This window comes from Pleuronectes platessa, chromosome 10 (assembly GCF_947347685.1).
Source record: "Pleuronectes platessa chromosome 10, fPlePla1.1, whole genome shotgun sequence".
NCBI lineage: Eukaryota > Metazoa > Chordata > Actinopteri > Pleuronectiformes > Pleuronectidae > Pleuronectes > Pleuronectes platessa.
The window spans coordinates 8,364,657-8,392,648 of record NC_070635.1 but is presented as its reverse complement, the minus strand read 5'-3'; the positions used below and the strand labels follow the sequence as shown (position 1 = coordinate 8,392,648).

General features: G+C 43.3%; 2 protein-coding genes across 7 annotated transcripts in view; both read left to right on the top strand.

Annotated features, from left to right (window-relative positions):
- The first annotated feature begins 253 nt into the window (after window positions 1-253).
- erfl1 (Ets2 repressor factor like 1) lies at window positions 254-7,161 on the top strand. Its single transcript, XM_053433354.1, has 5 exons — window positions 254-314; window positions 900-1,134; window positions 3,053-3,230; window positions 4,472-4,601; window positions 6,344-7,161. The coding sequence occupies exons 1-5, from the start codon at window positions 254-256 to the stop codon at window positions 7,159-7,161; spliced, it is 1,422 nt and encodes a 473-aa protein (XP_053289329.1).
- A 4,636-nt stretch (window positions 7,162-11,797) lies between these two features.
- Window positions 11,798-27,992, top strand: part of arhgef1b (Rho guanine nucleotide exchange factor (GEF) 1b) — a 39,995-nt gene continuing 23,800 nt past the window's right edge. For 3 of the 6 annotated variants that reach the window (XM_053432430.1, XM_053432432.1, XM_053432429.1), the window contains exons 1-2: window positions 11,844-11,915; window positions 25,277-25,358. In XM_053432430.1, the coding sequence (XP_053288405.1) occupies window positions 25,332-25,358 (27 nt within the window). In that variant the 5' untranslated portion in view covers window positions 11,844-11,915; window positions 25,277-25,331. Of the gene's footprint in view, window positions 11,916-25,183; window positions 25,359-27,992 lie in introns of all 6 variants that reach the window. The other 3 variants (XM_053432433.1, XM_053432434.1, XM_053432435.1) reach the window with 3 other exon arrangements.

Below are 27,992 nucleotides of genomic sequence, written 5' to 3'. Positions count from 1 at the left end.
AAAGGTATGTTTCTGAACTCCTGCTGCGCCTTCAGACACTTATGCAATCCGTCAGTTTCAACAGACTTATACATTTTTAACTTCAACTTCAACTCCAGGAAAATAAACCATGCTGGGTGTTTATCCTTGGCTTTCGCAAATACTTTTGGATATGATGTAATTTCATGTTCCTTATGCAGAAGTAAACTAATTGTGCTTTTTGTGTCTCTCCTTCCCGTCTGCACCTTTTCTTTGTCACAGGTGTTGTGGAGGCATGGACTGTAACTGCGTCAGTGATCTGCTGCTCCCCCCGGTGCCCGCACTCTGGACACCAGGTTAGTCCCAGTTCAACCACTACCTTTCTATTATTCCTGACTGGGGTCAACTTTGTAAATTGGATGAAAACAGGCAAATTTAATTTTATTAAAACTTCAGAAACGTTGTGATCCTCATCGTCATCAGTATTGGATGTTAAAATTCATATCAAAAGATGAACCATGGTCACATTTCCAAACAAATTGAGTCTCTGGTGATAATTGGTTGTATGTTTGTAATGTTTTTACAAGGCTAGTTAGTGTCTGATTCACTTCAGGGATGAGTTAAAAAGCTGCTCGACTCGGTCAGTGATGTGAATGCAGCCGGATTCTTGAATTCCGACTCGAGCAGCATCAATCAGATCTCTCTCAGCGAGCTGTCATCATCGCACTGACCAATCTGTTCAGGCTAGGGGGCATTAGCGCAGACTAACATTGCTCAAGGCACGTGCTGTGATATTAAACACATAATCCCTCACCTCCATCACTCATCAGTCATTCAGACGGCAGCGCACCCCTCACCACCCGCCCGCTCCCTGTGCGCATCGGGACAAACGACAGGCCTCCAGCCTCATCCTGCGCTCTTTCCTGCTTCCCTCCGCCCAGGGTTCGCCTTCCCAGACTGGGCCTACAAGCCCGAGTCAAGTCCCGGCTCCAGACAGATCCAGCTGTGGCACTTCATCCTGGAGCTGCTACAGAAGGAGGAGTATCAGGGGGTGATCGCCTGGCAGGGGGACTACGGAGAGTTTGTCATCAAGGACCCGGACGAGGTGGCCCGGCTGTGGGGGGCCAGGAAGTGCAAACCCCACATGAACTATGACAAGCTGAGCAGGGCTCTGAGGTATGAAGGAAAAACAACATCGCCCGAGCGTCTGTGCATGTGTTGTGTTGAATGTCAAGCAATTACGCTGTTTGTATCAGATAAAGATGTTTATCACAGTTACCTCGGTTTACGTAGATTGTTTACTCTTCTCTGACAGAAGCCTCACTTATTTTCCATTTTGGTAAAAAAAATGGAGAGATAAAAGTGGGACTTTACCTAATGTCGATACCCTCAATTTCTCCTTATCTGTGAACAGCCTAATGGAAAAGTTCACCATTGAGCTGCCGAATAGAAAATATCAATAGGGATTTTAAAATCAAGCGTCGTCCTGAGATTGCTTGGACTTGTTCTTCAGAACTGGTAAAGTGTTCGGTGCAGAACTTTGCCGAATGTGATTAAAACAATATTGTGCACGCTCCATACCTCTAGCATTTTACACCCCCGGCTGCACTCAGTTGTCTTATGCAAATATGCGCTACCCCAACTTGTTCTCGCACCCCCCCCCTCCTTCTGCTTTCCTTTGGCCTCTTTTTAATGGGGGCTGTCGTCAGAGTCTAATTGTTATGAATTGGCTGGGGCCACAATTAGCCTCCTTAATTAGCCTCACTTAATTGCTCAATTAAGGGCCACGGCACAATTGCCACGCAAAGCAAATCACGTACACATCATTGCACCGAGTGCAGCCACTGTGGATACATGCTGATATGTACATGCTGCTGTGTTTGTTGATATAGTGCGTCTGCATAATGAGGCTCCGCTCACCACTATTTAATGCTGAGGTTGTTAAACGCCTCCTGAGTGCGGCGCATTTACTGTGGTCACTTTAAAACAAAGAAATCCAAGCACTTAGAAGAATGGCATTTGAGGTTCACGCCATCTCGCGATAACTCGTCAGTTGGTTTTTCCGTTTGCATCATCCTGCTCCCTTCACGCACACAAGCACACACACACACACACACACACACACATACAGACACACACACACTTGTGCGCTCCCCCTCATCCCCACCTGAGCGCTTTGCTCCTCTTACCTGAGCCAGATGGCTCCATGTTTTGCCTCTGCCACTGATCAACCTGGCATCCTGGCAGACTGTCGGCTGTGACACCTCAGTGGGGGGGGCACAGGAAACCGGCTTGACGACGGCTCCACGCGCCCGGCGGCAGACACCTGAGGTCGTAGCCATGGAGACGTCTCCCACCTCCTTTGCCGCTGTGTCAGTTTCTCGTTGTCGTGAACATTTACGTGTCTCGGCTTCGACAGTCCATCTGCGTCGACGGTTCAAATCAAATACAAGGATGAAGACAATTCCTTCTCTTATACTTCTCAGAAAATAAATTATTTTCAGTGACAAATTTGTGTTCATCTGAATGAAATCAATTTATTTGCCTTGTATATCGTGGAAATTTATTTCTAATTGTTTGGCTCACGATATCTTTTCATTCACTTTGATGCCATGATCCATATTATAATAAAGAATTATGTCAAACTCAGGACATTTAGATTGAAAAAAATACTAATAGTAAAGGAGTATTTTAGTTTTGTTGTCGTTGTGTGTTGACTCTATGTGAAGGTCGACAGACACTTACAGGGATTCAGCTTTTTGACTTTTTATCTGTTAACAGCTGAATAAAATTCCCCTTTAGAGAACCATATTGTATTGAATGGAGGCAGCGAGACATGAATTGATCTGAGGAAGAAGGAGATGAATAAAAACAGTGGGAAATCAGCATAGCACTCGCCCGCAGCACTGAACTTGTTTACTTCTTCTTTTCTGTTAGTGTTGAAATAGAAAACCTTGATGTGAGCATTATATTTAATCCTCTCCTCCTCTTTTCATTTTCCCTTTTCCTCTTCCCTTTTCCTTTATCCCTTATCCCCCTCACTCTATCCCCTTTTCAATATCCTCTCCTCTCTCTTTCTCTTTCTCTTTCACAGGTATTATTACAACAAGCGCATTTTGCACAAAACCAAAGGGAAACGTTTCACCTACAAGTTTAACTTCAGTAAGGTGGTGCTGGTGAACTACCCCATCCTGGACATGGCCAACTCGCCCTTCTTTCTGGCCCAGAATCACTTCAATGGGGGAACCACCGCACCCGACTGCACCCCAGAGGTACAACGGGTAGGAAAAGGAACGGGGAGAGGGTGGGGGGGAAAGATTTAGACATATTTTGCTTTTCATTTTTTTTATATTAATACATTCACAGTCTGACACATCTGGTAAATTCCACTCATACTGATTGAAATTTAAATTCTGATACATCCATATTTATGTCTGTATGAAAAGTGATGACAAGAAAATTATATTTAAAAAGTCAGGGAATAAAAGGAAGAGAAATTTGGAAGACACAGCTTTACTCCTTCTTTATTTTTTTTAATAATAACTTATTTCAGCTAATTGAAATATCTTTAACAAGTCCATGCCCTAGTTTTTTTAAACAATATAATGGGTCCAATTTGTGGATTCTAGCTTTTATTCACTGACTCTAATGGCGATTGTAATAAAATACAAGTCATTATTTGCCCTGTGAGGTTGTTACAATTTGTACAATTATGTCAGAACACACAAAGAGGGAAACATGCACAAAATTGTTTTAATTAAGTTTAAAAACAATGTTGTGATTTTACTTGCAGGCCCATTGATGTGATGTGATATTTAGAGCAGATCAAACAATGAAGAAATCTATTTAAATTCTTCTACACTGTATTATGGACACTTCAGATTACTCTACTTTTTAACTACACACGTGTACAGATAATTTGATCTTGATGCCCTAGAAAGAGCCCGTAACTTGAAAGTACAGTAAGAGCGATTCATCCATCATTTGTCTGCGCCGTCCTTAAGATGGGATCAGCAGAGAGACTCTGAAGACGACAGCGGCGGGGGACGGTTTTAACTTGTCCTTAAAACAAAAGAAGACGTTAACCCGCTCCCTCTCTCATCCCCGTCTCCGATGGCGTATCCATCTGTCATCGATTGAAAATGAAAGAAATGGAAAGCAACGGGGTCGCGTCAGATCAGATCAATGGCGGGTCATTAATGCGGTTTGTTAAGCAACGCAGATCTCTTGAGTCCCTGAGCCTCTGCTGCGTCCTCCTTCCTCCCTTTTCCCCCCCAACTCCCATGGCACCCCCTTTATTTTGTTATCCTGTCCTTGCTGCGACTGTGTCACTGTTTGCATCACACTCTGCTGGGTGCTGCTGTCAACATGTGACTTTGTGCCGCAGTAACACAGCAGCACCATAAGGCGGGATTTGTTTGATTTATTTAGGAAGTTATTTTCATGGCACTAACTTGTTTTTAAAAAATATATTTTTTTCCTCTCTCTCTCTCTCTTCCTCTCTGTTGCTCAGGCCATACAGTCCCTGTTTCCCCGCTTGCCAGACTCCGGCAGAGGAACTTCCCTGTTTGATCGAGGGACCACAGCACCGGGGGCTGAGGGAGACAAGCTGCGGCTGGACACATTCCCTTTCCTCAGTACAGGTGAGCTTGACAGGAGGAGAAAACTTGGTCCGAAACTTTTAAGTGCCGGTGCTTAAATAGGAATCTTTTAGTATCCCAGAGACGAGGCCCACTTCAAGAGGAGAAAATGACAGCTCGTGCAGAGGGTGTGTGCAAAGGTGTGTGTGGCCGGTGTATACACAGAAAGTGGACCCTCCTAAACAAAGGGAGCAGGAGGAGAGGGTAGTGCAGGAATGAGGATATAGGGAGGCAAGAGCATTTATTGTTAAAGGAAATAAGAGAGATGGTTTTTCCCAGAGCGCCGTACCAGTGAGGCTGCGCTCCAGGTGAGACAGGCCAGGTTAGCTTGTGAATTATGCACATGAGCAGTGGGGTGAGGAGCAAGGTGAAGGCTGGAGAGGTCCTCCACACTTCCCGCACGAATCCTCACATTTGTCCTCCTCTTTCCCCGCGTCTGATAGTGAACAAATGCAGCGTGGATCTGTGTATGTTTGCGTGAGTGCCTGTGCGCTCGTATATGTTAATGCAGCAACCTTTGTTTGCTTTGTTGCACTCGCTGTATGAGCATCAGAATGTGTGTACGTATAGAACGAGAGAGGTGAACAGATGTAGTCTCACACACACACACACACACTCACATGCAGTCTTCATCACACAACCTGCCCCCTCCTCCTCCACCCCCTCCAAACCCCATCCCTCCCCGCTCTTGTTTGTCCTCAGGTCCTTTCCCCCCCCCTTCTTCCCTTCTCACCCTCCTCACCCTCCCATGTGTCCCCGCTGTCCTAATCCCTTCCCAGGCAGGAAGGCCCTAATTGAGGGTGCAGGCTTCAGTTTGTGGCCTGTGGGCGCCCATTACTGTGTTTTCATAAGCAAGTGAGGCCTGCCTGACTGATTCAATATTCATGTGTCTGCCAGCTACTCCTGGCCCAGCACGCAGAGACTTCACCACTGTCAAATTAGCCCTGCATAGTAAATAACGGAGTGAGAGAGAGAGAAGCACAGAGAGAGAGATAGAGAGAGATAGAGAGAGAGAGAGGGAGGAAGACTGGGTGAGAGAGAGAGAGAGAATCTTTGAGTTGATTTCCAGTTGGAAGGAAGTACAGTAGCTTGAGAGCCAATGCTATTGTTTGTTCATTAAAAATAGAATTCCAGCATCAGCTCACATTTATTCCCTTTTTCTTTTAACAAGCGACGCTTACAAGGAGCTGAGTTGAAATACTGCAACAGCTTAGAATTCTTTGCGTAATCTAAAAAGATACGATCACATGTCAGAACATTGGGGAGAGGGGGGGGGGGGGGGGGGTTGTCAGTCATTTAACCTCTGGAAGTGCACGGACCGGTCTGCTGTTGCATTCTTTATTGTTTCGCCCGTAGATTTTTACAACAAGTTGAGGGCCCCCCCCCCTGTGACGGCGTGGCACCAAATAATTCCTCCTCAACATACAGAAATATTAAAACAACATTTTAAAGATGTAAACTTCATTAGGTGTTTTGACATTTTTCTTATTCTGCTGCAGTGCAGAATCTTTTTAGTTCTGATCTGCAGCAGTGTGAAGTGGGGGTGCTCCACAGTAATGGCATGCATAAATGAACCATCAGGTTTTTTGTTGAAAGGAACCATGCCAGAATTGGCCCCTGTGGCTTCTGATTAGAATTGCTAATACCACCGAGCATAATTAGTGAACATTCTTGGATGTTGTATGTCAAGAAACCTTTGGCCCCTTTGAGTTCTAACCTCCGTCTCTGGATTCTCTCTGTCCTAGGTGCCCCATGCTACTCCAAACCCCCGTCCCTGCTGGGCCCGTACCCTCGCAACCCACCCTTTGACTACCCCTGGGGCTTCAACCCCTACCTCCCAGGGGCCTTCTCTCTCAATAACTGCCCCAAACTGCCCCCTGGCTCCCTCTACCCCTCCCAGTTTTACCCCAACCCGTTGCAGAGCAGCCTATCCCAGCTGCCTCACCCCTTCTCCTCCCTGCTCCCCCCTGGGGACGCAGCTGGGGGTGAAAGGGGAGCGGCAGGGCAAACCGGAGGGACAAACGGCACAGCGGGTGGTCAGGCAGTCAGACTCTGCCTGCCACCCTACCCAGGGAGCCTGACGATGGGTCGGACGGACATTGGCAGCGGGGCAACACTTGGTGATCGGGTGGCGGCCAGTCCTCCAGGCTCTGGGCTGAGTCTGAGTCTGGGGCTGGGAGCGGTCGGGCTGGCAGCCGGAACTGGGGCAGACCAGCAGAGCCCCACGGAGAGGAGGGGTGGGGTGAAGCAGGACCCTGAGTCGGACTCAGACCTGGAGATCACAGATCTGAGCGACTGCAGCTCGGACAACGAAAACGAGCACGAGTTTGGCTTGAGGAAGGCATCAAGCCTGGCGAGCCGGCCTCAGATCCTGTTGGAGGGAAAGAAAGGGAGCGCGCTGCCGCCGGTCACCTCTCTCCCCCCGCCGGTGTCACCGCATCCTCTGAAGAGCCTGACTCCAGTCAGTCCCCCTCCGCCGTCCCTGGCTCGGTCACTTTCCCCTTCCTTGGCTCTGCATGAAAGACACAGGGAGACAGAGACTCGCAAAATGATACACAGCTAGTACATCCTGCGTCCACCATCTTGCCAGTCTATGCTCTGATGACTCTCTTCTTCTGTCCTTTCGTTTCTCTGAGAGGCTTTTTCTGCTTTAAACCATGAACTCTGCGATCAGTCTTGATAGATACCTTTTCTAGGGAAGGCAGATAAGTTCTTCTCTCCTAAAATTACTGTTTCCCTGTTTGCTGTCTAAGTTTCTACTTGCCCACACTATTACACGACTGACTTCTCCATCTCAGAACATATGGGGATTATGCTTTTGAGGGCATCAGCAGTCTGTAACACAGTCCTGTCTCATCTGCTTTGACCGCTCACACCAAATGATTGCTCCATGGTCCGTAAACACGTTTACACATCACAAGCTCTACTCTACAATTTGCTGTCCACAGACAAGCTATGACAGAAGGCATTGAGTTATTAATACAACAGCAAAACGACAATACAATACTAACAAAACCAAACGATAAATGATGCTCTGATCGACCCAATTTTACAGAAATATACAAAATAAATATATGTAATATATATATATATATATATATATATATATATATATATATTACATATATTTATTTTATATATATATATATATTACATATAGACAATTATTTCGAGACATGGTCAAATACTGCCACCTAGTGTTTTGTTTAGTCAACGTCTCCTTCAGAGAGATCATCTCGTCTCCATGATGTTACTCTCGCCCCAAAATGCATTTTGCACTTACTTTTATATGATATTGGTTCTTGCAGGTCACTTCAAATGTGTTTTTAAAAAGATCCATATTTCTAATAGTGCTAACTGTGATAGTCTGTGAATATTTATTTTGTCCTGTGGTTCAAGTATTTTCCTGCACATTCTCCAAAAAGGGAAGAAAAAGAGAGCAGAGGGAGCTGGGCCAATCTAGATATTTGTATGAATATTTCTGTGTATATATTTTAATATGGTGTACATTACATTTAATTATTATTCACTATGATAAGATTTAGCTGTATTGTTGTGATTTAATTCCGTATTTAAACATGTTTGGAAAAATTATAAGCTTAGGTGTATCAAAGTTTAAATTATTAATGGCGGACGATCTGCACTCTGAAGATGTTTTTCTATGATGAAGTCAGAGGTCACACTGGGAATTTTCTCTGATTTTCTCAACCCCAGTTAATTGTGCCCTTTGGTCATTTTTGCCAGATGCCCGATGTACAAACACTTTGGGTTCAAATATATGCTGGTAGACTTATTTTTATAGTTAGCATTCACCCAGTGTAACTGTACTGTAATTAGTCAAATGTGAATAATACTGGGCTTTGCATTTTCTCGAAAATCTGTTTTAATTATTTTTCAATCAATGCTTTTTGTCCGTGCCAGCAGCAGGGCAATCCGGTTAGGTTGACGACGCCAGAAAAAAAGAAAAAGATTCAAAAACTGTTGATCTGTTTTCGTCCAGCATCCTTTCTCCGGCCCAGTTCCTCAGCACAGACTGATCAATAAACCATATTGTACAGCTTCTTAGACTTTAATGCCTATGGTTTGTCAAACAGTGGCAGTATATGATTAGTTGTGAAAGCTCTATTGTAAAGTTAACGTAAAGCTCTATGTTTTGAGTTACAGGAAAGACCTCGCGTCACCTCCACGTGGACGACACTGACCAACAGCTGTAAATACTGTTTCCTTTGTGTGTGTATGTCTGTGTACACATCCAACAATGACACTGCAGTGGTTTGACTCGTCATCTCTCTTTGTTTTACTGTAAAGAGGAAAAATGGAAAGTGCAAAAAAGAAGAAAAAGATTCATATCTTCAAAAGCAATAAACATTATTCTGGATAGTGGACTGTTGTCGGCCGTGAGCTTGTTGAACTGATTCACTGTGTCACGGCGAGAAATGAACGGTGCCGTGACTCTTCCATCAAATCTCTGTCATCATCTATAAACTTCACTGCAGCTTTTTCATCACGCTGTCAGACACAGAGCTTTTATACCAGAGAACAGACTCTGCTAATATTCTGCTGGACACCACAGTACATTTTGGATAGTTTGAATTAAGTACATTTATTTTATCACTTAGTCAGATATAATATATATAATTCAGGGGTACCTGCTGTAATTATTTTCTTATATTGTTATTTAAAATACTGAAAATATTTAGCAGCTGATGATGTAAATAAACTGTGAATAATTAGTCAGATTAAAACTGAGACATTAGATCTAATTATAGAACATTCATATGGATTTCTGTTAAAATAAATTGTTTCCACTTAATCAGATCAACCAAGGTATTAATGTAATTAATTCAGACTAATAACATTATCAGATATATTTTCTAAGGCTGATATTGTTATGTATGTGAATATGTAGATTAAAAACAGAGCACACATAAAATAAATTTCAAACACGATGCCATAAGAAAAAATCTTAAATAACCAGTGAAACTAATTGACGTTATAATTCAATTTGTACATTGATAATAAAACAGGTCTATATCTGTCTCAGCCGTTGACACGATACAGAAAAGGTTTGCACTATAATAAGAATAATTTTAATGTATTGGTTTAAATTATATAACAAACATTCATGTTATAATCCAATAATCAGAACATCAGAGAGAATGTAAACTTTACAATGAGACATGTTGTAGACTGATGTGAGGTGTTGCTTATTACTATTGGGCTCCAGTCTGAGAAAATATACTACATACAGTACACACTGATCAGCCACAGCCTTTAAACCACTAAAAGGTGAAGTCAATATATTAAACAGCAAGTGAGTTGCATGCTATTGAAGAACAAAGTCACGTGTTGGATCTGAGCGACTCTGACGAGGTCTCCGATTGTGACGGACAGACGACTGGCTCAGATTATAACTGACTGGTGTGCAGTGGTTAGTAGAGGAGGGTCATGGGTGCACAAGGCTCATAAATTCATGTGGAGAGTGAGGTCTGGTCACGAAGAACTGCTGCAGCCAAAAAACCCTGAAACCCTGAAACCCTGGAACCCTGACCATGACTGAAAGCTGTCAGAACTCAGAGTGCTCTGCTGCTTCCTGCGTGTGACGCTGCGTGCTCAAGCTGACCCCTGGAACATGACGGGAGCAATGGAAGCAGGTGGCCTGGTCTGATGAGTCCTTTACGTCATGTGGATCATGGGGGGGGGGCTCTACGGGGTCCACATCATACTGCAGTTTGTTGTTAGGATCAAAATGACAAAAACAAATGTATTTTTAATGCATAAACACTGAAGAGACACAAACTCGGTTGGACTCTGGGCTTTGAACAATGAATATAACAATTCAAACACAGAACAGTATTTTTATTAACTTGACATATGTGTCTTATAAACATTTGTAAGTTTATAAGGTGTTTTTTATTCTTATTAGGTGTTTATAAGGTCAGCTACACAACTGGATTTATAGGAGATAAAAAAAAAGTTTGAGGTATAATAGGGTTTTATTCTTGCAACATCCAAAGCAGAAAGTTGGGACCAGACAGGCCTGATTTTGAGTCTCCGTGGACAATAAGACCTGAAAGTCATTCGGCGTTAAAAGCTCAAAATCGACCTGAGCTCCTTCTTTTACGAGGTCAAGAATGAAATGTGAAACTCAGACTTTATTCTGTTGAAACCAAAGCTGAGTCATGACGATATAAAGCTTTTACTGGACCAGTTTTTTTCTCCTTTGGGTCATGTTTGATACCACAGATCGAATTAGACGACAGAAGGGAAAGGGCCCTGCAGGTCGTGTCAGTGTTTCTCCACAGGGGGGAGCATGACACCCGGAGTAGAAGCGGTGAGAGCCCAGACTGGGGTGAAAGTCTGGTTTGAGAAATTCACTCTGCAAACACAAGCCTTGATTTCACTACACACGCATGTTCTTTGTATGGTTTAAACAGCTGTCACCTCTGCACTCTGCCTACACAACACAGGGTGTGACATGGATTTTAACTTTACTTGTATGGCACTTTTCAACACAAGGAACAAAGTGATAAAAACATAGATAGTTGCAATGAACAATATGAAACTCATAAACAACAACAATTGTAATAATGATGATGATGATAAAATAAAAATCATGCTTATAACAATAATAATGCTGATGATAACAATGATAACAACAACAACCATATTAATAATAATAATAATAATAGAGACATTTAAACCAATAGACATAACATGATTAAAGCTATTTATAATCAGATTGAAGCTGCAGACCAGGAGGAACAGAAAACTTAAATAATGTGTGTCATGTCTGTGAAATATTGGGCAGTTTTGCTCACTTAAGCTAAAATTAAATTAAACTGGGGAAATCATGTAGGAAAAAACAATAAATACATTAAAAATATGTGTGATGTTCTAGGTGAGTAGTGTTCAAATGCTAATCAACGTAATAAAAACTCACATAATAAACATAAATCACGTAAAATACTTTTCAGCGGGGGGACGAGTTAGAGTGTGACACAGTGCGGAAGCAACCCCTCACAAACTCACAATCAAGCTGAAAAAAACACACAAACAACCACTCTTATAATTTAAAGTGATGACATTTTTTCACACGCACTGTTTGGCTCATTTTAAAAACCTTAAAGCGTGTGTTTCCTTCCTGTTCGTCGGCTCCTGTTCACCCTGCGCCTTCTTTTTCCTCTGTGTACTTCCGCGTACAACGTCCCCCCCCACACACCACCGCCCCCAGCCGCCCTCGGCTGACACACGGCAGCTCTCGGGACAGGAAACCAAACAGTCCTCTCCGCCTGGTGCTTTTCTCTTCGTCTCACGGTGAGTACGCGGGGCTTTGTTTTCATCCGCCTGCACAACAACTTCAGGGAACAGCCGCGGAACTGTCACGGTTCGGTTCGACGTGTTTTTAAAGTCGAGGCGGTTGTTGGTTTTAAACCGAGAGAAGTGGCTCCGTGCGGCAGACAGGGGGGGAGAGGGGGGGGGTGTCTGCGCTCGGCTGTGCGCTCGAACACAACTCGGCCTCCTCGAATAAGGACCAGACTTAAAAAAAAACTCAACTTCTCCATGTAGCTTCTGTGGAGAGCTCCCTGTGAGCCCCGCGTGTGGAAGCTCGAGTCCCCGGGGTCAGGAGTCGGTTCTGCGGGAGAAACCACCTCAGGTATCCCCGCACGTTTGCGCCGAGCGTGTTTTCAGGCTAAATGTTTTAGATTTTTTTTTTTAACGACTTCGTTTTGGTCCCATCACCAAACTACAAATGATTTTTTCTTATTTAGAAAGTTGTCCGTGGTGGGAAGTTAGTAATCTGTCGGTGACCTTGTGAAAGTTAGTTTTTACCTTGTCAGTCGCTGCAGGAGCTTTGAGAGCAGGGTTTCTCTCACAGGGGAAATAATGATAAAGAGTGTGGAGATGCTAATTATACATTTGATTTATTAATATCCCTTTTTTTCTTGCTGCTTTTCATTTGAAACTATGGTTCTTTTGAACAGGTGATCCACTCTTCTGTTTCCCTCTCACTCCATTGTTTTTGCACGACTTGAAAGGAGGTCACAGTTTAGGGCTCCAGTTATATCAAGATCAAGCACTTTAAGATAAGATAAGAAGATCCTGCAGCTAAGAGAGCGGTTAAATACTAGAAATCAGTACAAGATTGCAACACAAACGCTAGGAAATATAAGAAATATAAATAATATAGGGTGTAAACACAATAGACACAGTGTGTACAGTGGGAACTGTTGTGCACAGGCAGAATATTGCACTGTTAAAAGTGCTTTATATGATTCAACAACATCCATAATCATCACAATAAATGTCACATTGTTATTTCTTAAGATCAACATTTACATATCTGTGTTGTACCTCATCGGTTTGCACTGCGCATAAGCATTATGTTCATATATTTAAATATAACTTTTATTATATTGTTTTATTGCTCATCCATACAACCATCCTCCTGCAGTCCCTCCTCTCTCTCTTTCTCTCTCTCTCTCTCTCTCTCTCTCTTTCTCTCTCTCTCCCTCTCTCCCTCTCTCCCTGTACCATTCTCCAGGGGTGGATGAAGCATTTAGTCTAAATCAGGGGTCATAAAGGGGCCACAGTTTACATGGAGGGGCCAAATATGTGTCCCTGTCCCTGCTTCAGTGACGTTTACAGTGAAGTCATTTCCTTATTTTCTGTTAACTCATCGAATATATTGTGAAAATTGTTAATTGTTTACTGCCGAAAAGCTTGAAAATAAGTAATCTTAAAAAAATGCTTCATACATGTCGTTGTGTTGTTAGAAAGTGACAAAAAACACACACACCCCAGTGACAGGACAAGGGCACTTCAAGGGCCAATCAGATTTCAGCCCGCCCCACCCCTGCATCCGCCCCCTGCCACTCTCTCTCATCACATCATCCCATATAGAAGATATAGACCTGGGGGGTGGGCTTAGTGTAGACAGCGTTCATAATTAGTGTCTGCATTACCATCGATTATCCATGATGATTTTTGCCCTGTGAAATAGAGGACATTGCCTGTGCAGAATGAGGGAGGGGCTACTGTGCATCCAGTTCAGCATCTCATTAACCTATAACACGGGAGGCTGGGACAGTGCGGCCATGTTTTTATTCATTACTCCTCCAAGAACAACGTTATCTTTATCCAGGTTGCACGTTTCTCTCGTGAGCAACAGTGAATCATAATACTAACGGTTACACTTAGTCATTATTTGACAGGGCGGTGTGGGGGTGTGTTTGTGAAGGGCATCGCAAGTGGCAGTTTTTTTGGGTGGAGAGTGTGACGCGGTGGCAGCCAGCTGCTGCACCCCAGAGGCCCCACGTGAAGCAGGCCCTGCCACTTCCTGTTACGCTCTGCTAGACTAGAGAGCGCTGCACTTGTCATCTCTCTCTCTCTCTCTCTCTCTCTCTCTCTCTCTCTCTCTCTCTCTCTCTCTCTCTCTCTCTCTCTCTCTCTCTCTCTCCCCACACGTTTTGCAAGTGCAGGCTTGTCTCGAGCCCAAAGGCTAACTTCTCTCCCTTTTAAAGGAATGTTGGCTGTTTGATCTGAGGTGCTGTGCCGCTCTCTCCCTCACGGGCTCTCACCCTCTCCGTTGTCACAGGCCTACGAAAACTCCCCCCACCCCCCCCCGAGTCCACTGTCCCTCAGAGGGTGGGCTGATAAACTTGGTTAGTGCCACAGTCGAGGTGAAACAGTGAAACAGTCGTTGATAGCCTTGTGCGAGAGATGCCTAACAGCTGGAGTGACAGATAATGGCACCCGCGGTGGAACAGCCAGGGGGTATCCTAAGGTCCTGGAGCTGGGTTAAAGGCAAGCTAATAATTTACTGTGGTCAGGATTGAACTTTAAAAGAAGCCCAGGTATTCCTCTGTGGGCGCAGTTAGAGTGACGGCAGATAATGAGAGACAGACTGGACTGGGCTGTTCATCTTCTCTCCAGTCGGTTTACAGAGAAATTTACTGATTCCTGCTGGATGAGCTCAGTCTGTGTCTGTGCATGTGTGTGTCTGTGTGTGAGCGTGCATAGAAAGGTGATGATGCAACAACACCTCTAACAACAAGTGATCTGTGAAGTGTGAGATGTGACAAACTGCCAATGGCTGCCACTGGGATTTAAATTTCCTCTATTTTCTTAAGTTTAGAGACCAAACGGTGAATTGACAGATTTATAAAAAACAACCTGCAGATTAATCAGAATTGAAAATTACGTTTTCTCCCCTCAAGTTCGACCTGTATAGTTGAACTCGGCCAAAACACTTGAGGATGCAAATCTGCACAACTGAACTTATATCGCTAACACCTGCTAGCATCTACTGGTAGTGGGTAACTTAATTTGTGCAGAAGACCTTCAAACGTATAAGGGATATTCACCCTCTTGTCCTATATTCCAAAATTGAGCTCTAAAATGTACGGTGAAGCAATAGAGATTTGTTAGATAAGATATTTTGCTGTACACTATTCTATTCCATTAGTTTCTGTGGTTGTTGTTGGTAACTTGCTGCTTCTGTTGTAAATCAGTGAGCAGGATTTTTGCATCAGTGTGATGAAGAACCTTGAATTGTCCTGTGTTTACTGCATCGTCAAACTGTTTCACCTCAAACAGACATTTCCTTCTGGTTATTTTATCTCTAGATCGCTTTTGATCTGTAGTTTATGTAAATCAAACTGAGGTCAGAAACCCGTTTTGCACAACAGTCAACAGGATGAACAGACATTACAATACCCAAACACACTGGAGTCGGCCATTTTCTGAGCGTCCCGACAGTTTGACATGACACTTACAAATGCTAAGACTGTAATAACTCCCTCATGCACTCACTCAGTCTTTATCAGTTTACTCTGCAGCAAGCTCTAAGTTTAGACGTGGAACACAGAAAGGGATTATTGTCATTTTGCATTATGTGTCTCAGACGTGCTGTCTCATGACTGTAATTGTTGCATCAATGAGATGTGATGTCTCGCATCAGAAAGCAGCACCTAGTTCCATTGAGGAGTACTTGTGAGTACAGTACATAGTATGCACTATATGGGAAATACAGAGGGATTTAAGACGCATATCATTTACTATATTAAGTTTATTGCACCATAATTATAGTGTAATAGTAAAGTTCAATAAAGTTGGTCAGCCTACAAGAGAGAGTTTTTAAAAAGATCAGTCAAAATCAAAGCAGCTGAGATATCCAGACATATGAGATATGGGTAAAGCTCAAACAACAGCTGATCCTACATTTCCCTTTACTGCAGCTGAATACTCACAGTAGGTTTCCTGTTATAAATGTGTCTCTGAGCCCAAGACAAGAGTTAACCCTGATGACATCACCAGGACACCATCAGTGTTTTCTCAGGCCCTGGAGATGTTTCCTCCAGAGCCACAGAAGACACTTTATAAAACTGTTTTCCACCCGGAGTAGACTGACCCATATGTGTGTAATTGGTGGAATATCCCTTTAAGAATGTAACAGACTCCAACAGCACAGATTTGCAGCGACTTGTTCTGCCCTTGAATGAACCGACTGTGTTAGACAAAACATTAATGATTTTTTTCATGAGTTAATTTCAGTCCATTCGTTGTACATGCAAACCATTTATTCTTCTGCTGTCATTTGGCATCAGCCCATTCACATGATTGTGATTTTAAAGTTTATTTTTTACAGCTCAGAAGTTATGGACGGTATGATTACAGAATATGTTTTTGCTTCTGGCAATTTCACTGTATATCACATGCTCTGCCCTTTAGATGGAATTGTAGTGGCTTGTTCATCCGTCAGGAGTACGACATTATAATTTCCAATGCACAGCACATAATGGAGGCTTTAATTCCTATAGACCTCTGTATGCTCCACAAACAGAATGTAAACAATTTTAACGTTGCAAACTGCAACATATATAAACCAGAACTTCTAAAGAAATAGATATGTAAACAAAGTGAACAGTGCTGCATTTTGCCAATTAAATATTTTAACTAAAGTTAAGTTAAAGGCTGAAATTGTTTTTAATTATTCATTTGCACCTGTAAGAGACCAGAGCAATTGATCCATGCTCCGTTATCCTTAGGTGTGGCTCTACTGTGCGACTTATCCAGTCATGTAGATGGGTGAAGATCCAGATGAAAGCATAACTGACTCTCTGTAGGAAAGCAGACTTGAATTTGATTCTGAAACCTTTATGCATGTTGCTGAGCAGTGGAGGGGCATTTGCCCTTTTTTGGCTGATTTGAGACCAGATGCTCCTAAACATCCTGGACCATCTGTTTGTGTTTAACAGTGTCTGAAGTGACACCTGTCAAAGAGCAGTACAGTAGTTGTGGCCAGAGATAACTTTGCTCTGTACCAAGCTGGGTGGAATGCTGAGTCAGGTAAGGCCTTCAAGGCACAACAGGGCCACATTTGCAAGGGATGAAGAGTGGCTGTTGTAATTGATGTCATGCTGGAGAGACTGGTTGGTTGGAATGGCAAGTGTTTAGTTGTAGGGAGGATTAGCTGAAGGTGGTGTTTCCTCATCCATGCACTTGTCAGAGAGATGAGCACAGATTCACACTAACACCGTGGAATAAAATGGCAGGAATGACAGGTATAGTTGGGTGTCATCAGCATAGCAGTGATATGACGAGCAATGACAGAGGGTAATTGGACTCAAGAAAATGGTTTATCACTGAGAGAAGGGGCCCAGCCCAAGCCTAGGGGCCTAGCCCTGCAAGCCTAGGGGCACACCTGTGGGCTGGGAATGGGATAAGGATGTATATCAATGACATAATGCGCTGCCTATTGAAACATTACAGAGGTTGACCCAGCTATGCTACATTCTGGCGGTATGTAAAACATTTATATCGTATAAGAGTTTTATACCGGTATACTGGATGAGCTGGTATACTGCCAAGCGCTAGCTCACAAGTATTTTGTCTTAACACAAAGAGCTCGGTGTTTTAACCTGCCAATCTGTCATCTCTCTGCTGTCAGTCATATCTGCGTCGTACTCGACTCAAACTAAACCAAGCTACCTTCTCACAGAAAGGTGTGAGTGATATGAGTCATGCGTGTGCAGTGGGGACATTACCCCGGAACATAGTGATCCCTTTGGGACCAAAATGCTTGTTGTCAATTTGTTTATTCACTCTCCCTCTCACTTTGGCCCTGAGCATACCTGGAATTATCAAGACTCATGATCACAAGTCCGTGTGACAGTTCCCACTCGGCATTGGAATTTCATCTGAGTGAACACATTTCACTGCACTTCAGTAATGAGATCTCATTTCCCCAAATTGATATGCAAATACATTTGTACATCCTCGTCCAGTCATGAGTTTGTTAGTTCATTATGAACTTGTAGGGAGCCAGAGGACATCAGCTGTTAGTAGGCGGGTCTTCAATGTGGTGTAGGATTCATATGTGTTCCCGTTAGTCAACAACTGGGTCCACATGTGTCCCCAGACCCAGAGTCCTCAGTTGTACTTTCACACCTGTAGTTTGTCTTCACAGCTGTGGTCTACTGTAGATCAGATCATCCAAGATGAATGTTAATACCAGGTCTGGACCGGGCCGTGATAAGAGGATTCTGTTCGAGAGCTGTATATACGTGTGCTGCAGCGCTCTCTGAAAAAAAAGCTTGAAAGTGGAAAGAGTTACATCCATCTGTCCAAGTGTGAGTCAGAGGGACGACTGGCAAGCTGATGTGTGTGAGCGAGGCAGAAAACAGAGAATGAGCTCTTTCATTTGAGGGTCAGAGTGGAAAAAGCGAGACACGACTTCATACATGTTTACTTTTGAGGAGTGAAAGATTGTGGGTGTTGTGGGGTGAAAGGTCCTCCAGTCTGACAGTGTGTGCAGACAGTGTGCTGACTGTGTAGCTGCTTTCAGACATGCACTGAACTCTGCAGATACTCTGTATTTTCTCCAGAGGAGAAGCATGTTGTGAACGCAAATGTCAGAGTGAGAGACTCTGCAGTTTCTGTGGACTTTCTCCACCTGCCCCCCTAGTATAAAGACTGTAGAAATTTGAGTGGGGGGTGATAACACAGATGCAAAAATGGAAATAAACAAACCAAAAGAAAATGAATATCACCCAGTGAAAAAGTGGAGACACACATGTAGAAGACACCAACAGAGATTTGTTGGTGATCTCTGCAGCGTAGTGGATATGTCACTTCCTGCCTCTGTCTGCTCTACCCAGCTGCTCCATCTCTCGCCTGAAGGACGCAGATTTGTTGCCGTTGTGAGTTCGTCTGTGCAGAAACCTCCCGCTGCGTTGTGCATGTGTGAAAGGTAGACTACTGGTAAACTCCGTAACCAATTCTCTGGATTTTACCCGCAGGTCACGTCTGAAAACGGTTTATGTGAGCACTCAGACCTTTATTAACAACATAGGATTCTTGCAGTGGTGATATTGTGCAGAGTGTAGTAACTGTACAGATACATGATAATGGTATATTAGCATTTGCACAATAACTCGTTAATTCCATTGTCATTTTGACTGATACCAATGTAAACAATTTTCTTTAAATGCTACACAACCAGTCTAGTTTGACTTTCCACTGGTAGAGTTTACCCATTATATACTTTTTGTCAGAATAGATGATATCCGGCAATTAGTTGCTATGTCTCTGGACAGGTTATTTGTCTCCAGGTGTGTCTCCACTTCCAGACTCCTGGTAGTCAGCCACCTCTGACTAGACTATGCTGTGAATTCAATAGACAACTAAATTTGACAAAGAGGCTCCATTTTGATAAATGTTGCTGATAACCTGCAATAATGTTGTTGTTTTAATGGGATTATTTAAAAACTACCCAACCGATTCCAAGTGTATCTGAACGGGTTGGGACATGACCCAAGACTGAAACCGTTAAATTGTGCGGTGAATGCAGGAATGTTTTTCACACATCGTTAAAGAGAGGAGTTTTTGTTGTTCTCAAGAGGACTGATATTTATTTGAGGACTGAGTGTCTGCGAATTTGCTGTTCTATTCTAGTTCTCAATCTATAATGATGCTGGCTTTCGGCTCGGCTCCTTATATAATTCTTGCTCAATTGTAATACACATTAAGTTGGTCAAATATATATATTTTCAAACATGTTTTAGTCTTGAGATCATGATCAAAGTTATGAATCAGCTGCATGTTAAAATGTAATGTTGGTATGACTGTCCAGCACCAGCTCTGAATGACACAACACAACACCTCTGGTTCTGCTTTGTTAAAAAAACCTGTCTATTGTGAGTTCCAGAAGTGTTAGGTCAAAGCAAGTTCTCCTTTAACCTCTAATCTTGTAGCTACAGACTCTTCAAGAGCTATCAGCTCTGTTTTATGCCTTATCTTTCATATTCATCAGTCATTTCATTGTCCACATGCATTTAAATTGGGGTTCAAACATTGTGCTCATTATGGTCCTTACAGAGAACAGTCTTGAATAAATATTGAGTTATCCCTTTAAGCCTTATGAATCTTTCCTGAGAAAAAAATTGAGAGAATGTTGCATATCTGGATCGCATAGCGTTGGCATGAAGTTAGCATCATGAACCAAGGTGTGCTTGTGTGCAAGTACAAAGGCATTTTTGGCAATGTCAGCCCCAGCTTTGATTCTGGCCCGTCTCGATTCCCTCCAGAACTATTCCAGCATGTGCCTGGGTATTTCAGCTCTTGTTTTGTATTGCTTTGAATTTAAGATGCAAATTAACTCGGGACACGCAAACGTAATTAGGAATGAATGAGGAGCAGTTTTTGTCACAAATGCTGGTCAGAGGTTTCTGTGTTTGGCCTGTGCAAATACTGCACTTCACACACTCACACACACATGGAAGCAGTTAGGCCAAGCTAGAGGTTTACTCTGAACTGCCAATCCATGCCAGTCGATTGGCCCCAGCCTATGAAATGTTTCCATGAAGCCAGTGACCTCTATATGGGGACATGAGGAGAGTGAGAGGGTGGTGGGGGGTGGGTTTGAGTTGGGGGCTGGCAGTTTGTCAGAGCAGGAGAGTGAAGTTTACTTTGGCTCAAAGGGAAAGTGGGAAAATGAAGAGAAGGTGTGTTACACCTCCGTCACTATGCTTGGCTGTGTACATGAAGAAGGGAGGAGACTAAGCAGTAGCTAGGATACCTTGTTCAACATCTCCATTAAAATCTTAAAAGACGCTTGGGGAGGCTTACACTTGGATTTTTAGGGGGGGGGGCGGATGGGGCTCTTCAGCATCATAAAAAAACATCTGGGAGCAAAGTCCGCTCAACCTAAATCCCATCAAGAGAAGGTCAACAATTATTGTTTCCAAATAAAATCATATCAAGAAAAGGTTATTACAGTGGAGCTCTCAGGAGATGCGACAATGTTGCAAGTCAAACCTTTGTGAAGTCGGAAGATCCAGCAGGATTTAACAGTGTGGTTCCTCTTTAGACTTGTAGAGGGTTAGGGTTAGGATCCTGTGTAGCAATGAAAAGGCCGGCCTCTGTTTCCCCGTCTGTGTTGGCCATAATCTTATTTTAGCCGCTACGTAATGGTCGTTAAATAACATAATTGGCCCTTGTCTGCCGGCCATGAATGCACCGGCTGTCTCGGAGCGATTGTACAACGGACTGCTTTATTTTAGGCTGAAGGTGGAGGAGAAGAAGGAGGGAGGTTAAGAGACACAAGGAGAGAAGGAAATACTGGATGTATAGGGATGAAATATACAGAAAGAAGGGGGGATGTAGAGGTGAGAAAGAGGAGGAGAGCATAGTTTTATACCTTCACTTCAGATCAGCCAATCGCACTGATGTCACTTCCTTTGTGTACTTTGCTGTGGTACGCTATCATCATTATCTCACAGTGTACCCTGGCCTGTTCTGTATGCTGACAGTCGGTAAAGGGACTAGATTCCTGGTATACACAGTATTTGTTCTCTGTAAAAAAAAAAAAAGCACTTACAGTTATTTTGGTTCCTATTGAATTATCAAGCAGGCAATCAGTCACATTGTAACGTAAAGACTTCTTATCTCTTTTCAGTTGATAAAAGCTGTATTTACAATCCAGCTGGTGTCTTTTGACAAGATGCTTGTTCTTTCTTTTGTTTTGAGCAGATACTTTACAAAGGGTCATACGTGAAGTGTTTGCAATGTTTTGGATTGAAACACTGGTCGTCAAGTTGTGGCTGATGAAACCGAATCAGGAAGCGATGTGGGCGACTGTGTCATCGTTACCAAGCGTTTCAGCTTTTGGCCGTTGATACTTGAGCGCAGCAGGGTTTTAAAAATAAAAACTAGGTAAGCAGTGTTTACAAAGTTCCCTGTTTTAGGCACTTGAAAACTCAGAAGTAGTGTTGAATATGTAAATGATAATCGGGTTTGTGTTGTTTTTGGTCACATTGGCTGGGCTGTCATATTTTTTTCCTCCACTGCCAGTGCCTGTGATTGAAGGAAATGTGCTCCGGGTTTGATTCATATACAAAAAAACTACTTTTTTCGACCCCAGGTCAGAATTGGTTAGTTTTCTCTGTGGCTCGGTCAGTTTCAGACAGAAAATTGCAGCCCTGGCCACAGTCTAGTGTGGATGTCAGACTTAAACGTAGCAACTAAAACCTTGTAGTCTGGAAGTAGCCTTGGTGTTGTACTTTTAATAAACTCGTGCAACAGGAAGAGACAGATTTTAAAACATGGCCAAAAGTGAAGCAGCACTGGTTGACGTGTCCTGGCGTTCAGTCACTGGTATGGGTCACGTGCCAAAACACTGGATTACATCACTTCCCAAAATGCAACTCAATGGCATCTTTCATTAGACCCTCAGTAACATACCCATGTGGTATACTATTAACTCTTCATTCCCAGTTTGAAGTCCAGTTTTTCTCAAAATGTTCTAGTCTCGAGCTGAATCCAACATGAGCCCGATAACAGCATGCACTCACGTAGGCACTCCTCAGTCGATTCCTCATGCGTGTGTTTTCACTGAGGTGCTCGCTCACTGGTAAACCATCCTGCTGCAGCCCAAACCATTTGGTCAAGGTTGAAAGCATCGATTCTAAATCAGCCTGTTTGTGTGTGTTGTATTAGACGTAGCAGACGTAGGCTCTCGGGTGAAGCTCAGTGCTCGGACACACTTTGGATGCTTATGTGCTTGTTAGACTTTGCAGAGTCTCCCACTCTTTTTTCCATCGCCTGTTTTTTTTTCTTTCTTTCTTTCCACTGTTGCTGCCTTGTTCTTCATTTCCTGCTGCAGTGAGCCCGCTCTTTTAATTTTCCCCTCCTCCTCCTTCACTAAGCGTCTTGGTTTTTCCCCCCCTCTGTTTGGTCTATAGGGTTCATATAGGCCAGTGCTTGCAGCCTCGGTCATGTTTACAAGGCCAGGTTTATGATCGCAGTGTAGCTCATGGAAAAGTCAGAGACAGAAAATATTCAGGATGATGAAACATTTGGAAATTTTGCGATAACATTGGGGGGAAAAAGTTTTTCCTAAGTTACATTTATATCTGTTCAATTTGTGTAGTTCAAGGACAGTTTTTAATATATTGTTCCAACATCTATTTGGGAATCAAAATCATCAAAATGCAGATATCTGCAAACCCTGCAGTCACAACCCATCCTCTCGTGAACTCATGTTCCTCATTTGTTCGTCACCGGGTTTCGTTCACGCTGTGCAGTGACTTCCTTTTCTGGCTCCCATGCAAACCCGTAGATAAGTGGCACAGGAAGTGTGTTTGATCTAAAAAGAACATGTCTTACAGAAACACTTGCGTGCTCTTACTCTTTCACCTTTTTTCACTCCTGTGCCTTTGCCTCACTTTCTCTTTCCCCCTCCCTCTTTTTATCTGATAGGTCATATACAGGAAATGGCTCTGATAGCTTCCTGAGGAAATTACACCCACTTCCTGTCTGTGTGCCTCCCCATTTGCCACCTTCCGCTCCCCCGTTTTTTTTTTCCCTTCTTCTTCTTTGCTCAGGCGCCTCAGGCAGCAGCAGCTGGGGGAGCAGCGGTGCTGGTAGGAATCCCCCCCAGTCACTGCTAATGAGGCTGAGGCCTGATGAGCGAACCAGATAAACAGCAGTGCAAACACAGCAAGCAACAGCCATTAGCTGCTGTGCTATTTTTGGGTGCTGCCCTCATAGAATATAGAGGACAGGACACGGCTTATTGTGACTGAGTGTAAGAAGAGCGCTCACACAATAGTTTCTGTGGCCAGGTGCATCTAGTAATTGTGAATGAATATGAAGCTCTAATTTTATGCCTTTATGGAGCTTATAAAGTTCACTTGTTGTTACCTTTACCAGGGAACTTATGATTTGTGTTTGTAAGAAAGATTATACAAATTCTACATCATGGATTTGCAGATTGAGTCGGGGGAGAACCCATTGGTGCGGATCCAGATCAGGAGGTGGTCCAAAACAATTCTTTATATCACTTTCTTTGTGACATTGAATAATTAGTTGATCTGGAAAAATCCAGCACATTTAGGGAACGAGTGTTTGTAATTTGGTGCAGCTTGATTGAATTTGAGGGGACTGATGGGCCTGTGTATGCTCTGTACTGAGTGTAAGTCTAGTTTAAAACTCTATTAGAGAGTTCTTGATTTAGCATTTGGGTCATTTAGCTGGTTTGTTTTGAATTATGTAGAAAAGTTGTTCTACTATTGCAAAGAGTGCAGCTTAAACAATGGGAGCACCTCCCTGTATAATGCAGTACTGTTCAACAGCACCACAAACCACATCTTTAAAAACACTTCCCAAAAACAGTTTCTATAACTCCTTATTAACGACCGTAATAGACTTACTGCAGTATTGTTGTATTAGACTGTTAATACAGTGACAACTGAGTGAATATAGCCTTTGCTGTCATTATTATTTTTCTTTTTTGGGGGGTGAGCTGTATTTGATTTCCTAAAGGACGAGGTCTTGTTTTCCTTTGGAGAGACCACTGACAGTGAATCTTACTTGGTACATTGTTTGGATTTTGCTCAATACTGCACATCAGTTATAAAATTATTTAAATGCTGTAATATGATTATCTTAACATGCAAATGTTACCATAGTGGGACAAATAAAGGTATATTTAATGTTTTTCTAATTGTAGATTATTGCAGCTTTTAGATTCCAAGTTATCTTTTTTTAATTATCTTTAAAAAATGATTGAATTTAATAAAACATTTACATTGAAAGAGTGAATCATTTCAGGCCCGTTTCACCTCCAACAACACCAAGAATTGCTGACTGTTGACGTCTGAACTGTGCTGGATGCACCTGTAACCACACCCAACAATGATGTCATCATGTACATGAGAACACGCATACAAAACAAGGTGTTCAGGATGTCTAAGGTCTTCATTCACTTGGTTATTTCCCTTGGAATTGAAACTGTGTTATATGTAAATAAGCAGGATTGTATAACACTGGTATTAACTCTGAGCTGGTCTCCTGGCAGTAGGGGTGAGTGCGGCTCAGACCATGTGATCATGTGACGATGGGGTTTGTTGTCTGGAAAAACTGCTGGGTCAAATCTTATATTGTTTGTCACTGTATAGTCTCCTGGGATTCACATGTGTGCAGGTCTAATACTAGAAGTGCATCAGTATCTATAACCCTTATCCTGAGCCTTTAAACTGAAGGTATCCTCACTGTCGATGATTAACTCATACATATTGTAGGTCGACTATCACAGAGAAGCACCTGATGAACACGCCTGACCTTCACCTGACCTGATCCAGCTGCAGCAAACTTACCACATTCTCCTCTGACAGTCACCATCATATCATCATCACAGGAGCGACACGTGTGGTCTCCTCAGATTGCGGCATGGACCCTGAAGATGCCCACTGGGGGGTGAGGTCACAGCTTGACTCCTCGTCTCTTCTTGGCCAGATGGGTTTTCACTGAAACAGCTACGCACTAAACAACGACTTAACGGTTTTACAAAGGACGTGGGCTTTTTGCACGAGCTGATGTAAACAGTGACTGGGTTGTTATTAGGCTGCCATGTGTAACCTGGTGGAAATATGAAATGCTAAACTTTGCTGCTACTGTGTTTGAATGAGGAAACAGGTGTCTGGGTATTTTCAGTGGCGTAGTATTAGACCTCAGGCCTGGTCAGGGATGAAGAGGAATGCTGTCTGTAAAGACCAGTTGTCATAGAACAGACACGAACACACACACACACACACACACGCACACACGCACACACATTACACACATACGTTCACCGGCAGCTCCCCACAATCACATAGGAATGGCTCCCTCCCACTTACGTGCACAGTCTTAACCCACACACACACACAAAGGCACGTACGCTTGATGGCTATCATCAGATTGATGCCACCTGACACTTAGTTAGTCCTGGAATGTGATGGGAGGGGGCGGCGTCGGTGGGATGGGCGTTTGTTGGTTGTGGGTGGGGGGCAGCTGCCTACTCTCAGGAGCTGATCTCGGCACTTATGTGACTTTCTGCTCAAACACTATATACTTGTAGTGTTTTCTTCCCCCCCTCAACCACCTCTAAATCAGCCCGGATGGACCCTGATAGTTTGGAGCTTAAGCCAGCGATCATGTGCTAATTAAGGGGAAGGGAAGAGAGTCTGGTTACTGCTGAAACTCACAGACTGTCTCCATCTGTTGTCTGCACCGTGCCATATGCTGGAATGCACCGCTCGGCTCTTCCTGGGCAGAGGAGGCTCCCACTGCTGCTGCTGCCGCCCTCCACAATCCCGTGCTCTTTAAATTTCAGAGTGGCGCTGACCTTCCCTGCCTCCGCACCGCAATTAGCTTCCCCCTGCCTGCTTCAATTTATATCTCAGTGTATGAACGCGCATTACAGTTTCTCCGATATCAACGAGTCATAACAATAACAAGGGATTGGCTTCAGCATCTCCTTTAACGAGGAGGCTGCGATCGATGTGCAAGACGAGCAGCAGTGTTATGAAAAGGAGTCTGCTCTCCTCAAGGTCTCAGAAGCATGTTCTGCTTCACATCATAACTGAAGGCAGCTCACTCATGATAAACAGAAATCATTCACTGTTGGCACACTCACTTTTTAGAGCTGACACGATTAGTTAATCAGAAAACCACCCATTTCACAGCTAAGCAATGATTGATTAATTTTCAATCTTAAAGGCCAATTATTAAATTCTTCCAGGTTTTTAAAATGTGTCTCTTCACTGATTTCCTTGGTGCTACTTCATAGTAAATTGAACAATTTGGACTTTGTTCTGTAGCTCGGACAAAACCAGACTTTGAGCTTGTGCTCCAGGATAATCTGAAAGGCCAAACCAGAAATAGTAGCAATGGCAGCGAGGTTCCGCTGATGCATGCACTCAATCGATCACGAGTTCGTCTCGACTGCCATTCATAACCGTTAACCCCGTTTTAATTGCACCAAATAACATTCGTGAAGAAAAAATGCTCTGGAACAAACATCAGTGTGAGAAGAATCACCTTAAATAACAAGAACAATAACAATAATAAGAACATTTTCTTTTTGTTTTGACTGTGTCCCATCAACTAACCCAGCAGGAAGTGGAGTTTATGACCTATACTGCAGCCCGCCACCAGGGTACTATCAGAACACTTTTGGGGAGCCGTCACATCATACATTGTTGCACACCGTCTATGAGCTTCTACAGACCTAAGGCTGGTTCACGTCATTAAAACCAGAGTCGAACAGTGAAAGCATTTTATCTTTCCACCAGGACTTAGCCGTATCTGCTTTGGCAGCGGCAGCCAGTCGTAGCTGTGGTTGTCTTGGTGACATAATTGTTGGTGGCGTTGGACACTTTGGTAAAGTGTTCGGTGTGTGTTTGTTTGTGTGTGTGTGTGTGTGTGTACATACAGATGTGCGTTCACAGCCCTGACAGTGCTGCGTCGCTCTGTTTAGCTAACCCCTCCTACGCATGTCGCTCTCTCACAGGCCTTTCTCAACCCTGCAGCCCACTGGATATGACCATGAATCCATGAATGAACACATTCTCTCTGTCTCTCTTTCTCCTTCCTCTCTCTGTCTGTCTCTCTCTCTCTGACTAACAGCTCTGTTCCTCTCTGGTCTCTGTACAAAAACTTACCTTGACCTCAAAGCATTCCTGCTTACCACTGTACACACACACACACACACACACACACACACACACACACACACACACACACACACACACACACACACACACACACAGACACCCACATACTGCACTCAGCCTGTGTGTGAAACTATTGTGGTTGTGGACACACAGGCACTTTAGTCGCATTTTCTCATAAACTCTAACCACTGAGTTATTTGTGAATGTGACAATGTGGCCTGCACACACATCACATATTCACCATAATTGGTGTATTGGTGTAACAATGTTAAAATAAGCAAAAACATTTTTAAACGATTAGTAAGTCTACATATCCAATCAGAACTCTTGTATAGTATTAATTGTCCAAAAAAATATATAGATGGTGTACATTTAAAGTCACCTTTTGTCTTAA

What these genes read in the sequence shown, in the direction of transcription:
- erfl1 (XM_053433354.1), top strand. Translation starts at nt 254, where the DNA reads ATGGACTGTAACTGCGTCAGTGATCTGCTGCTCCCCCCGGTGCCCGCA. An exon ending in GCCCGCACTCTGGACACCAG is followed by an intron (nt 315 to 899) that starts GTTAGTCCCAGT and finishes CCCTCCGCCCAG; the next exon opens with GGTTCGCCTTCCCAGACTGG. An exon ending in AAGCTGAGCAGGGCTCTGAG is followed by an intron (nt 1,135 to 3,052) that starts GTATGAAGGAAA and finishes TCTCTTTCACAG; the next exon opens with GTATTATTACAACAAGCGCA.